The sequence below is a fragment of the Styela clava genome, chromosome 8 (genome assembly GCF_964204865.1).
Source record: "Styela clava chromosome 8, kaStyClav1.hap1.2, whole genome shotgun sequence".
Taxonomy (NCBI): domain Eukaryota; kingdom Metazoa; phylum Chordata; class Ascidiacea; order Stolidobranchia; family Styelidae; genus Styela; species Styela clava.
The window spans coordinates 15,839,495-15,854,478 of NC_135257.1; the positions used below are offsets into that span (position 1 = coordinate 15,839,495).

General features: G+C 35.3%; 1 protein-coding gene across 2 annotated transcripts in view; it reads left to right on the forward strand.

Annotated features, from left to right (window-relative positions):
* Window positions 1–735: 735 nt before the first annotated feature.
* Window positions 736–14,984, forward strand: part of LOC120345474 (protocadherin Fat 4-like) — a 53,741-nt gene continuing 39,492 nt past the window's right edge. The window contains exons 1-10 of one of the 2 annotated variants that reach the window (XM_039414930.2): window positions 736–1,239; window positions 2,163–2,397; window positions 2,748–2,915; window positions 3,188–3,385; window positions 3,943–4,175; window positions 5,142–5,337; window positions 5,951–6,207; window positions 7,704–11,143; window positions 11,717–11,889; window positions 12,555–12,758. In XM_039414930.2, the coding sequence (XP_039270864.2) occupies window positions 1,094–1,239; window positions 2,163–2,397; window positions 2,748–2,915; window positions 3,188–3,385; window positions 3,943–4,175; window positions 5,142–5,337; window positions 5,951–6,207; window positions 7,704–11,143; window positions 11,717–11,889; window positions 12,555–12,758 (5,250 nt within the window). In that variant the 5' untranslated portion in view covers window positions 736–1,093. The remainder of the gene's footprint in view (window positions 1,240–2,162; window positions 2,398–2,747; window positions 2,916–3,187; window positions 3,386–3,942; window positions 4,176–5,141; window positions 5,338–5,950; window positions 6,208–7,703; window positions 11,144–11,716; window positions 11,890–12,554; window positions 12,759–14,984) is intronic. The other variant, XM_039414932.2, reaches the window with a different exon arrangement.

Consider the following 14,984-nt stretch of genomic DNA (forward strand, 5'->3'; position numbering starts at 1 on the left):
ATTGATTCTATATTAACGCCTTAAAATGACCTATATTGATTCAACTTTTTGTTAAAATACACAATGTGCTATAAGCCAGTAGAACACGAAAAAATATATCTTTAGTCTGGTATTTAGGGAGTTTTGCTGAATCAGTGTCCATATCTATACTTTACCGTGTGAAAGTGGTGAATCAAGGTCATAAAGCATGCCATGTTTATCATCAGCACAAATGATGTTCAGAAACTCAAAATTTATATGAGAGGGTATTGTAATCCAAGCAATTTTGTTTCGTTATGCAATGTCTCAGTATTTACCGCATAGTGATAATCACGTTACGTTAGCGAGAAGATGTTTGCGGGCATATCTCAACGCAACCCATGTCTTGATATTTGACTAACTAATAAGGTTCAGAGATCTGAGACTGTATTTGTGTAATACATGTATGTTACTATTCAGCAAGAATCTTGATTTACAGAATATTGCTATGGATATATAGAAAACGTTGTGTTACAATCTACCGCCAAAGTGTAGAGTATATAACTCAATAAGTTTCTATATCATCATAGTTTCAATTCAATAGAGCTAGCGTGCAGTACGCTTACGTTGTCGTTACCGACAGACTGATGTCGCAAACAGACTAACTAAGCGTTAGTAGTGTAACATTATTTATTTCGCTGTCACTTCGTCTTTTCTGCTTTAATCTTCGGCAAATGAGTTACAAAGCTAATTAGTTTATATTACTGCTGTTGATTTTCAATAACGTGCTTTGGACGAGGCAACAAGTTCCTATCGAGTCTTTATTGTAAAACAATCATAAGAGTAACGTTATTGGGATTACAACGTCAAATTCTTGTGTACTTCAATAATCTTTTGATACGATTTTGATTGCGGCACTGCCCCTCCTAATTTTCACTTTTATATAATTGTGTTAAGGCCGTTGTGTTGTATTAAGTTTCATTTTAAATATATACGAAAGAATTTAGTCCGGACGATTTTGGATTCTGGCTGGAGTAAGAAATAGAAATACCGGATTTTAACAAGGCGACGAATAACATGCGATTGTTGTGGTATCGAACAATTGAATGTGACATAAACGGTTGACTGGGATATAATGGTTCGATATGTCAACACTGGAGTTATTTTAGTGGTTTTTATTTGGATATCGGTGACAAACGGACAATCCCAGTTTTCGGTCAAAGAGGAACAAGACCCTGGAACATTTGTAGGGACCATACCTGAAATAAGCGTGGATTATACGTAAGTGTCGTGGACTTCTCTGTAGTACTGTAACTTTTTAAATGGACTTCAAAATATTCCTACCTTGCCTGGGTTTGTTGTTTTAAAGTGATTTACAACTAAATGTTCAATCATATAGGATTAGTTTGTTAGTTGAATAATTGAACCTTGAATAATTGAATAATTGAACCTTTTCAATAATGTTTCACCAAACGCGAGCTATTGACTTCTCAATTGCCTCTCAAAGAAAAACGGGACTTACAATCAATAGGATAATAAAGAAAACTGCAGTCCCGGAGTTTTATTTCCCATTCAGATTTTCATAGATATCTAGGTATTGGAATATTGTTACTTTTCATAATATGACCTCTTCTCTACTTCGGGGTATAATGATTGGAAAAAAAATTGCCGGTCATATTTCTATCATACGATATAGATCGTCAGTCTCGCGAAATGGTGATTGCCCCAAATTTGAATCCTGCAACTATAATTTGAGTCCCCATTGTCCAATTGAATTCAGGATTACACTTCGTGTGGTGCTGTTATATTTTGATAATCTTCATAAATTTAGAAAATAGGTTGATGCAGCCTTGAATTTAAACTATAATTGCCAACAAAAATGTTAACTGATGTAAAAATGGTATCGCGATTTGCGACTATTTTCGTGTCAAGGTAATGAAGCTAGGAAATCACTGCACCATAGGTGACAAATCTATGTTTATTTCCAGCCAGAAAAAAGTACAGTCCCAATCGCCATTTGAATAGGTTCCTCCTTAGCGGAAATAGAGCAATCGTTAATAAGAGACATAATTTTCAGAATTAATTGACAATATTTGACTCGATATAAATCGGCACTGTACAGTATTTGACCGTTTTGAATTAACAATACAATATATCATCGCATGGTCGTAATAATTGTAATAAAGTTTATATATTCCTCCCAGGTTAACCGACACCCCCTATTTTCAACTTAACAATGGAAATCTTCTGACAAAACGGAGAATAGACAGAGAATCTTTGGATAATGACGTCATCAAACTAACTGTTGTGTCAGAAGATCCGGGAGAAGTTCCGATTGAAATTTCTGTCACAATTCTTGACGTGAATGATCATAACCCAACATTTCCAGTTTCACCACTGAATGTCAACTTTACAGAAAGTACAGATTCCAATTATAGGGTATGTTATATCTTTTTTAATGACATTACTTTGCAAAATCTTTTTAGACTCGTTGTGTTCAACTGACATCACGATAGAAGACTGTACCCAGAGTTTGGGTGGGTAAAGTGAGAACGATAGTGCCGGTATTTTAAAACCATGGTATTTCCTTATGTAGCTTACCTACCATAGCTATAACTACCATAACTACCTTACGTAGTTGGTGCTCATTAAAAGATTTGTTTAGAAGGAAGGTGTTCGATCACCCTATAAACGTTGATATCTTTCGAAACGATTTTAAAAAGTTTCAGATTTTCCCTACCTAGAGCATTTGCCTTCATCATATTACTATTAAACTCTCCCTTGTTTAGCGCATTTTACCATTGGCTGATGATGGCGATTCTGGACAAAACGCTGAAATCACATCATATGATATCGTATCTGGAGATACCAGCGTATTTCAAGTATCTTTCGAATTAAATGGCGGACGACCTATTTTGTACTTGAACGTACTCAAGCCTTTGAATCGAGAAGTTTTGGTTAGTATTCTGAGCTTTACTAATTGTGTGTTAACACATATATTGGCACATTTGATAGCTAAAACCAACTGTTTAGTAGACATATAGTCTCTATGACTCTATGACATTCTGATAAATTGATCTAGATTTTCCACGTGACTTTTACTCTACAAAGAGATTTTGAATGTTCAATGATTTTCCAGTGTTGCACTGATTATTCAAAATTCAATTCCTACCTTGCTGTCTAAGTTTTGATGTGTATATACCATTTAAATATATTTTCAATATTTAAGGGTCGGTATGATCTCAATATTTCCGCCGAAGATGGAGGCGCCGAACCCCGGCGAGGATATTTGCATTTGATCGTCAACGTTCAAGACGTAAACGACAATGCTCCCGAATTCGTCAGAAAGCAATACAAAGAAAGTTTTCCGGAAGACACGCCAGTCGGTTCCGTGCTTTTCTCTGTCCTGGCAAATGATCATGATTTGGTTAGTATATAACAGTTTTCAACACCGATCCAACACACTAATAAATTACAGGGACCTGTGCAAAACCGATTGCGCATGGATCAGTTTGGGTTAAGGTAAGGTTAATAACTGAAATCTACGAGTTTGTGAAGAAATCTACGATTTCGTGATGGAAAACGACTTCTTCTTTACCTTTTATTACGGCACCTGTCAGCTAAGTACCGTACAGAATCATGATTAAAGTAACACCACAAGCTTTGCGTGCTGTACAAAATAAACACGTTGACCTTTCCTTGGTAATAATTTATAACAGTTAAATTTAATAGTTTACACCTGAAATTAGCGCGGGGCATATGGTTGAACAAGGCCATCGCGTCGCATAGATTGCAGAGGCCTTAGGCCTGCCAAGAAAAATACATCCAATTCAGAGTGTTATTTCAGTTTGGGGTCTCATTGCTTCAACTAAAGAATTATTCGAGATCGGTCTCGTATTTTGTGGTTATGTGGGATTCACTATTTAGAAAAATATACGATAACTCGTTTTAACATTTTTTCAAAATGTGTTCGTAAAATAACAGGGCGAGAATGGACGTGTGACATATTCTATTGAAGAAAATGATGGAACCTTCGGCATCAATTCTACAACTGGAGAAATAATTTTACTGAGAGCATTAGATTTTGAAAACCAGAAAACTTATTCTACAATTAAAGTTGTAGCCAGGGATGGCGGAAGCCCTAGTATGGAAAGTAGCACGTTGTTAACTATCGATGTCTCAAACGTAAATGATAATGATCCCGCAATATCGTTCACGTAAGTCTGAATTATTTTTTTGATCGTTTTAACTAACTCAAACTGGTTCGAGTTTAGCGCCAGCCGGTTTTCACTACTATTACACACGCTGTGCATTTATAAATTATACGGCCCACTTTTTGTTTACCACAATCGAGTACATGTCATCAAAATTAATTTATGTTATCAAATATACATCTTTCTGTAGTATTTATAAATATGATATTCAAAATCTTTGTGAAAAATTGGTCAAAAATTATAAAATATCATCTTCAATAAGGAATCTAAATATTAAGTTATTAATTTGGATTCCCGAATTTTCACGTTCTCGATTTACCACACGTGATACGAACAAGTCCGAATCTAATCTTGGTTCTCGGTTGTCGAGACCTATTCATCTTCATTCGCCCATGGAAACATGTGATCTTTATAATTGGGTAGAATGATCATAATTACAATTTTGATTGTGGTTAAATCGATAGTACAACACGGTTTTACATTCAATTGAAATATTGTTATTGTCAGTGGCATGCTTCTAAATGCGTAGATCTAAACTTTCCAAACCATTCATTTCTATGCTATTCCTACAACTATGGTTGAGCATTTTGGAACGGCCATATACATGCCAGTGATTTCACACGGAAAACATTTTCCCATGATGTATTTCAAAACCTAATTCAGATAAAATTTCTTTTGATTTTCAATGATATCTCAGATCTATAGTGCTTATTACGTTGGTTGTGCGAAATGAAATTGCGTAAATGGTTTGCTGGTTAACATTTGGATGCCGAGAACTTCAAAATTAAATGTAGCTTTCCAGAAGCGTAGTGCGAAGCCATGAAATGCTTAGAAGGAAATTCGAATAGTCGATTTGAATAGGAAACGAACAGTCGAGTTTTGTCAGCCCAGACCGAAAGCCTGTCTCTCAATTTGAAAGTGTGTTTAACTAATTTACTATTTATTTACTATTAATTAACTATTTATCAGATACATTCCTACAACTGCAAGCATTGCTTCAATAAACGAAAAAACTGACATTGGAACTTTGGTCGCCCTTGTCACTGTATCCGATCCAGATGAATCAGAGAGATCGAACGATGTTCCGATGGGAATTGTATCTGGAAATGATCACGGATATTTTGAATTGATCAAAGTGAAAAATTTGAACTTTGCCAAAATTCAGGTCAGTGATATGGACAATTAGTATTCGCTAGCAAAATGCCAAGCATTACAATAAATTGAATAGGCCTACACCTCTTGTTTGGAATATCCGCAAAATGTTAGAACTTGGATAATGCACGCAATTCATTCTTGTTGGAGTCAGGGCTGACTTGCATAACCAACTTTTCTGAATTTAAACATCAACATCATAAAAAACCACACTGGAAACGTTAAAGTCACCTTATAACTCGATTGGAATATATTCTTTTCAGAGCAACATTACGACATAGATGATACAATAATTTCCTATTTTTTTTTCCAAAACAACGCCACTTCCTGCTTAAGATATAATGTTAAATACTCTTCGGCTAATCAGTATCATACAGTGGTACTGATTATTTACTGTCATATGGTTCAAATACGTTATTTGGATCAAAATTACATGCAAGTTCGCTGGAGGCGTGAACGCGTTGGGAAAAAAACAACATGCGATAACAAGATTCCATTATTACAATTTACTCCTTTTCGTTATTTCGTTAACTGGCGAAATTGCATTATTGTATTCTTGATGATATGATGAATACTACAATTTTAGATGTGTGTCATTCTGACAAAGTTTTCCTGAACAATTTCAGGTTGCAAACAACGATAGCCTGAGTGATCAACCATCATACAATCTCACTATTCGTGCAAACGATTCGGATCCAGATAGCGAGAGATATTCTCTAGCAAGTATGATTATTCTTGTTAATTCTGGAGAAAACCATCCACCAAAGTTTGACAAGAAAATCTACAATGTCACGATATCAGAACTCACAACAATTGGAAGCATTGTGACAAGCGTTCACGCACAAGATACTGACATAGGATTAAATGGTAGACTCGTGTACAGGTAACAATTAATCTTATTGAGACATATTTTTATAGCCATTTCAAAGCTAACTAGATATTGAACTATAAATTAAATTTAGTCAAAGTTAGGATCGGATACATATTTATCCCGGGGGCGAAGAAAGCCGATATGACAGACGGCGGCCTAATCATAGGGCGAACCACGGCCTCTCGTCCTGTTATCAGTTCATGTCGAGTATGGCATTAGTTAGCCGGTTATATGTTTTCAGAAGCATGGACTTGATGATGATGGGTAAAGTCGTAACCACCCTGGACATAAATATTCCCCAAAAAATGTCCAAAACTATGGTGAAAGATGTTTAAATATAATTTTAGGTATTGTAAACGTTTCAAGGGACTGCAAAATTGATATACAATTTCTCTTGTGGTATCGTTTCGTTTTAGACTCACTTTTAAATTTGTAAACAAATTATAAAATATTCATCATACTAAGTTTGTTAGTTTTTATTTCAAATTATTCATGGCCCACGTTCAATTTGTAGAAAATTATTCAATATATAATGACTGCCTGCCTTCTAGACTGATATCATGTGGTTCATCATCAAGTATTGAATTACAGTGTGTCATTTCATCGAGCCTCGTAAAATGTAATATAATTCTGATCACATATATAATAGTTTTGCATACTTATATTACATTAGTTACTTGTGTACTATTCTATGTGTGCTTGTATGGTGACAAAGGATGGTTCAATTTTTATCATGAGTGTCTAACCCGTAACAATTTGCTAAAATGTATGCTATTACAAGTTCCAAGTTTTGGAATACTGATGGACTTGCAGTATTGTCTGTATTGTCGGGGCCATTATGTCATTGTTATTATGGAATTTTTATTTTAATCAGTAATCAGGCGGTATTGGGCATGAAGTTGACCTATTGACCTCTTTGCTAAATTGTTATTAGTGTTGTGAATCTTGTTGTTGTTGAGGAAAAAAATCGCTTTTCTTTGCAACTAATAGACCAATCTGTTTCAAATTTTCAGTATCAACGATTAAAGAAGACGCTCGCTGGAAAGCTATTTATATTTTCATGGATTCCGATGTTTAATCTAAAATTTCACTGTTTCATTTTGATTAATTGGAACACTTTTTATTTCGTATTGCTCTACCGCTTCCGCCGATCTTTTCAGAAAATGCGACGCATGCCTCAATTGTACCAGTAAGATGTGCGGTACTCCGTAGTATGTGTACCGGGTTAGGGGTAGGACATAATTTTATTCCGATTTTCCTTATTTTAGTTCTATTAAGAGTTCGAGGACTGTCTATGTTAGCCAAGTGAATATACGCCCTGCCCATAGATTTCAGTTCCTTTACACAACTTGATGTTAAAGTAGGCGTACAAAATTATTTATTTCCATATTGGTACACATCCTACTGCTAGAGCCCGATGTGCGACCTTCATGATTTTTGTACGCTAAACTAATTTGTGAATGGGCGCCACAACTTTATTCTTCATTCTGCTAACATTTCTTTTACAGCATCGAAGAGGGCAATGATCTGGGGTGGTTCAAGATAGACAAAGGCAGTGGACTCATTACAACAATAAAGAAATTGAGATTTGAGCAAACCTTAACAAATGGGAGTATAAACCTAAAAATCAGTGCAAGGGATGAAACCTCCTATCCACTTTCTGATACTGCCGATGTGGGAATAATCATTATTGACGAAAACGATAATTTTCCGACTTTTCAAGAAAATAGTTACTCGTTTTCAATTAAGGAAAATACAAATGGTTTTGTGGGAAAAGTGGATGCTAGAGATAACGATTATGGAAAGAATGGGGACTTTGAATTCCGCCTAAAAGAGGTGAAATCGCCAAGAAATTCAAAAGCTTTTGATGACTCGATTTCCCATTTCACGATTGATAAATATAGTGGACGTATCAATGTCGTTAAACCTTTGAATAGAGAAAAGGTTGAAGCGTACATTCTGACTTTGTCAGTTACCGACTTGGGAGAGTCACCTTTGACCTCAGTTGTGGATGTGACTGTAGAAGTGTTGGACGTTAATGATAATCAACCTATGTTTTATCCGAATGCTTATTTTGCCAATGTCAATTCAAATACCAAGCAAGGCACTGTAATAGGATCAGTTCATGCGACAGATAAAGACAGTTCTGATGCGGGTCGTATTACTTATCATTTCGTTGAAGATATTGGACCGAGGACGCAGCATTATAACGTTAATGCTAAAACTGGTGAAATATCATTGGCTCAAAGTGTCGTTCACAGAAACGAACAAAGTGACGTCATAAAGGTTTTTGCTTTGGATGGTGACAATAAAGCATCAACCGAAAACGCCACATTTACTGTGGTAATAATTCCGGGTCTACCTGAAAGCGTCTTTGAAAAGGAAAATTACAATTTATACATGTTGGAAAACTCACCAGATAATTATGTAGTTGGTCGAGTGGAAGTTTTACCAACCACCAAACAACTGAGATTTTATTTAACAAATGGTAACGAAGACGGTACTTTTAGAATCGATTCAATTACTGGTGATATTATAGTGGCGAATTCCTCATTAGTAGACGCAGAATCTACCACAGTCTACAATTTAACAATTACAGCAGAAATTATCAAATCGTCATCATCTGTTACCATCGGATATACAACATCTTCATATCTAATTCACGTTATCGATGTAAATGATCATTATCCCATATTTCTGTCTACCTCGGAAACTTCAAAATGGGATGGCATGTACACAGTTTCAGATGCAGTTACTGTAGAACTAGGCGATGAATACTTGAGCACGGTAATATACAACGCTGGAGCGCATGATTCAGATTCTGCAGAAAATGGGAAAATAGAATATTTCATTACAAGTTTGTATTCCAATATAAAAATAGATTCAATAACAGGTTTAATTTCTGTTAAACCTCCAATTATTTCAATATCAACATGTCCAGAGAGTCAAATTGACTTCAAAGCTGAAATAACGGCTTGTGATGAAGGATCACCACGTCTTTGTTCGGTGCTGCATCTAGATGTTAAGATTATTCTTCTAAACCAGATACTAGATAAACCAATGCAAAATTTCTATATTTCACTGCCTGAAGATACCGATATAAATGACCTTGTTGCTAACTATGCAGAATTATCGTCGAATTATGTTGGAATAATGGATACCAAAGACATTACTTATTCTCTGAATCCCAATAGCCAATTTAATGTCTACCCAAGTGGGGAAGTTTTGCTTGCTCAAATTTTGGATTTTGAAATTACAACAGGCTATGAAGCTTTACTGACAGCGGATTTCGCAACTTCTAGGAACACTTGGAAAGGAACTTCACAACTTTCTGTGTCTGTGAAAGATGTGAACGATAACATACCTCAAGCTGGTTTGAAAAAGCATATGTTTGTTGTAACTGAAAACGCTAGTCCCGGCGATTTTATTGGCTCGGTCAGAGCGATAGACTACGATAGCGGAATATATGGTTCGCTCGTATACAATTTGCAATCGTCAAACTCTGTGTCGTCGTTATTTTATACCGATATTACAACAGGAGACATATACGTCGGGCAATCTCCAGACAGAAATCTCCTCTCCATTTTAGGTTTGCAAAATGGGAATATATTACTGGACATGGCTGTTTCTGATCAAAATGGTATGAATGGGTCTGTCTCAGTAACCAACGTTGCGCATATACCTGTAAGGATAAATATCGAATTTGAATATCGTTTTTCGTTATACTTCGAATCTAATCGATATTTCGCAACTAAAATGGAGAATTCTCCTTCGCCTGACGTATTGACCGTACTTGCAAAAGACGGAGATGCTCCTTGGTCGTCTAAAACCATTCGATACCAAATCTACAGCGCTGTTTCCAAGGAAACAAGTATTCCGTTTATTATAGACGAAGTAACAGGAAGCATACAACTGAAAGAAGGCGTTTCTTTAGACAGAGAACAAAACGAATTATATCACTTACGGCTCAAAGCTACTGATGTCGATCACGTATCGAATACCGCATTTGCTAATCTAGTAATTCAAGTATTAGACGAAATTGATACACCTCCCGTTTTCAAAGAAAAGTTTTTCCGATTCTCAATTTCTGAATTATCGCCAGTTTTGACTTTGATTGGTAGAGCTGAAGCTCGAGATGGAGACTCACTTACTATAAGTACGGAAATCACTTACGAACTTCTCACCGAGGAATCCGTTTTTGACATCGATCCCGCTACTGGATTTATCTTTTTAATAGGAACCGTGGATTATGAGATTCAAAGGCGATATAATATAACAGTCAGAGCTACTGACAATAGTGAAATGTCCACAAATACTTATGTTATCATCGATATTTTAGATGAGAATGATAATGCTCCGAAATTCACGCGAGTCGCGTCGCTTCCTCTTACAGAGAAATTTTACGGCAGTCCCACTATTGTTGGTACCGTGAAAGCTGAGGATGCCGACTCGGATGATTATGGCCGGGTACGTTATTCACTGATAAACAAAGATGATACCGACTCAACAAGCAGATCGTCTGTAGTTGAAATTGATCCCATAAGCGGCAGAATCACGGTTCGCGGAATGGTAGATCGAGAAGAAACACCAACATTGAATCTCATTATCAGAGCAACCGATCAAGCAAAGCCGGTATCTTTACGGAAATTTTCAGACGCTACTCTCAAAATTGTAGTCTCGGATATCAACGATAATAAACCAGAGTTTACAAGCCCTACGTCTTATGTTTTATCACCCCAATTTGCCAGGAGAAACGGCCATACTATCATGAAAATATCTGCAACAGATCGTGATGAAGGCAAAAATGGCGAAGTAACTATAGCTTTATCAAGAACTGGCATGCACTCAAACTTGTTTACATTGAATGCTGAAAACAATTTGATTCTGAAAGCTCCAATCACATCAGAGAATCTGGTTTACCCGGTACACCTGACTGCGACCGACAAAGGTACTAATTATACCGTTTTGAATAGGAATTCTCCACCTTTACACGTTAAGTATTGTCCAAGTAATAAAACAATCAACTTGAACGCCCAGTAATCAGATCTCATCAAATTGAGTGATAATATATGAACTAAAATTCAACAATTTCGATGGCATTACGAATATATTTTAATTATAAGTGTTACTATTATTATTAATTATCATTTATATCAAGCACTTCCTAGTTCCTACACTGAACATTAGTATGAATATTAGTTTGTTGCAAAGAATTTTCGAAGTCCGACACGCGGTAATAGACAGGCACAATCGTAAGCCATGCTCCGCATTCAGAAAATTTTCTGTTAACTCATTGGGTTGTTAACCCTAAATAGTCAACCTCTGATTTGAAACGTTCTATTTTTTACAATATTGTCACTACGTTTTACTCCGTAGCCTAAATGCAATCATTCTTTCGAATTGTGGGAACACAAAATAACCTGAATTTATAATTAACGTAATTATGTTGCTTATATTGAATTACTGTAGATACAACAATATATTTACTATTTTTTTTATATGCTTTATTGCTCATTTTTAGGTTCTCCACCAAAATCAACTCGTATGACAGTGTATGTAATTGTAGCTGACGTTACGAAGACAGATAGTGGACCAAGAATTCGTTCGATTCCTGCAATAACACTGTCGGAACGGAGCGGTCCAGGGTTTCTTGTTACATCATTGCCTGCCGCTTCCGCAAGGGTGGGGGGATTGGTATTTTACTTTTTTCATTTGTTTTTTTCCAATATATGGTGGATTCAAATAGAATATGAATATAAAAAACATTTTTGAACTAATTCAATGAAATATCGAAATTTTTAGTGATGCTTGTATGTGGCTTTGTTCAGAGAGAAATAGAGCAAATAAGCGCGAAGCGAATAAATCATAAGAATAAGCGAAGCGAATAAATGATAAGAAATAGCGAGTGATTTATGTGTGATAAAATATTGCTCCAGTCGCTACAAATGTGTTTCAACGACGAAAACCTGCCCAATTAGGTCTTATAACTGCTAAATATGATTCGATTATTGAAAGATCCATTTTAGCTTATTGTCTTGGTACAATGGGTCAGTGTTCAAGGCTGTGTCCTTAAATATAACGATATTGAGTACAATATCCACCAACTTTATAATCCAGAAGATTATAGTTTGTAATTGAAAAGTTCTACTACACACTGAAACAAATGTATTTCATTGACTTTTCGTCTAATTAATGTCTGACTTTTTCAGACCAGCAGTTTACAACATGTAAGAGTCCCAGACATCCCAAATTTAAAGTTATATTCTAATTTGATTTGGAATTTAAGGTGTTCCGAAGTTTTAGAGATCTGAAATAACGTATAAAAATGATATATTTTATTTCAGTTTTCATATTTTCAGACTTCGATGACCCGATATTACCTTACAAAGTCCTCAAGATCCGATGCCAAAGAAGATAACGAGATGTTCGCAGTTAATCGGATCACAGGAGATGTCACACATGCACATGATTTAAAAGGAAAAGGAGGATTGAGTTACACATTAGAAGTCATGGCTGTGGATGAAGAATCAACAAGACAATACCCCAAAATTTCACGATCTACGGTTAGTGCAGTTTATCCTTTGTAGAAAAATATCAAACATTAAGAAGATAATAGTTTGTTTCAGATTTTGTCGTGTATTTAAATATGTCATCGACGCTTAAAACTCAGAAACATCGAAATATTAAATGAAACACTAAAGTTGTAAAGTGTTATGCATAGAAATTACAGGTGTTGAACTATTATTTTATGACCTTAGATTTCAAAGTATATCGTGTAAATTTCTTCTTAGTTTTCAGAAACTGAACCTTCGGCTCCTCTAGGGGGCCAAGGATTAGCACTCTAGGGCCACGTGCTGGGGTGCAATTCGACTAAATCAATTGGAATAAATTGGCTGTGAATGTGATTTGTGTAATTCTTTACTGTATTGCTTGTAGCGTGGCGCATAAAATAACTGATGGGACGCGGTAAAAGTAAAACTAGGTATTTTTTATGAAAGAGTAGAGGGCCACATGCGCTGAGAGTCTTTAGAATGGGCCACGGACTGTTTGAGAACCACTGTACTGAATCCTAAAAGTAAACTTGAATAATCCTTTTACATTAGTAGTTGTCATTGATTTGAATTGTTCTAAATTTCAGTATTGCCTATCTAGTGGTAGTATACATATAAAGTGTAGAATGATCGCAGTTGTCAAAGATGCCATTTTTATTTCCATTACGTCATCGAACTCAACATGGGATTGATGAAAACGCCAATTCATATGAAACTAATTACAATATTTCGGGTCGATTTTTTATATCATGAAACATCGAATTGTTTTTCTCGCTTACTATCAATTACTTATCTTCACAAATCGAAATTGATTGTGTCGTAATACGTAATAGTAAATTCGACATTCAGTGAATAACTTACTCCATTCATACACACAAACAACACAATTGTAATTAATATGACCGTACGATGTTTCCTTGGCTATATCGGATTTCCTTTTTGTGTCGTTGGTACACAATAGTTTGTATCCAACAGACACTCAATGAAAGTAAGAGTAAGAAATGAGAAATGAATATTTATATTATTTACCAAAATGCGCAAAGTACGCCGATTGAAACATTGAAAAAAGAACGTTTTATACATGTGTTGTGCACTCAAATGCTTACATTTTCAAAACTGTTATAGTAAAAAAGAGTGGGTTTGAGATAGGCCATTGGGGTATTTGCTAAATAAACATTAAAATGCTGATAGTTAGAGCAATGTCGTCGGTCGCTGCTTAAGTATTGAATATACAACGTTAAATACATTTGTTGTGCACTGAAATACCTGTGTATTCCAAACAGTGTATCAAATATGACAGGCGATATTCGTTTAATAAAAATGAACGTTTTATATTTTCATTTATTACATAAAATCAACGTTTTTCTTTCTCAAAAAGTTAAGTACTTGTTTGGTTTTTATTTTCAATATTGTTTAGTAGGATAACGAAACAATAGGTGTCAGATGCCACACGGAAGTAAAGTCATCCTACATTCCGTGATTATTTTGTAAATCACACTTGGCCAAATATTATCCACAAATAAATTATTCTCTCAGCTGATTTTAAGGTAACATCCATGATTGGTCGAGCATACCTAAAATAAGTCGACTCTACTTTCGAAAAGACGTTTTGCCTTTCATAACCTATCGCCCGAAAAGACATAATCACCGTCCCACGTTAATCTCGCGCTCTATTAACAATAGGGCGTCATATGTGATTACAAGAGGCCCCATATTAACGCCGCCATCTTTTTATGAAGCAACTGACCGTGTCAGTGTGGGTTTTATTGTTAAGACCTAAAACGTGCAATTTGTTTTGATATTTTGCTTTATGTCACGATAAAATCGACCTCAGATTTTTTATATCCATTTTTTTTGTTAAATTCTGTAAAATTTTTGACTCTCAAGTATTGACGATGAAGCTTTTAAATGTCATTGATATTTTTTAGAAAATATTTTTTCAGGTTTATTTTTTTGCAAGTAATAAAATTCCCTTTCCTGGTTCATCCGTTTGGCATTTCACTTCTGAGCTGTATTTATCAATGTTTTCGCATTTGAACTCACTGGTGTTATCTATATTTAATCATTTACAGTTACCAGTGCATGGCAACCTCGTGATAAAATCGATTTTGTGTACATAATCTATGTAAATTTAATTACTATACTATGAAGTATATTTTTATTAATGTTGTACACCTTGACTTCAAACAAAGCTTAATTATTACAGCAGCCATTTATGGCCTAACAAACGTCGATTAT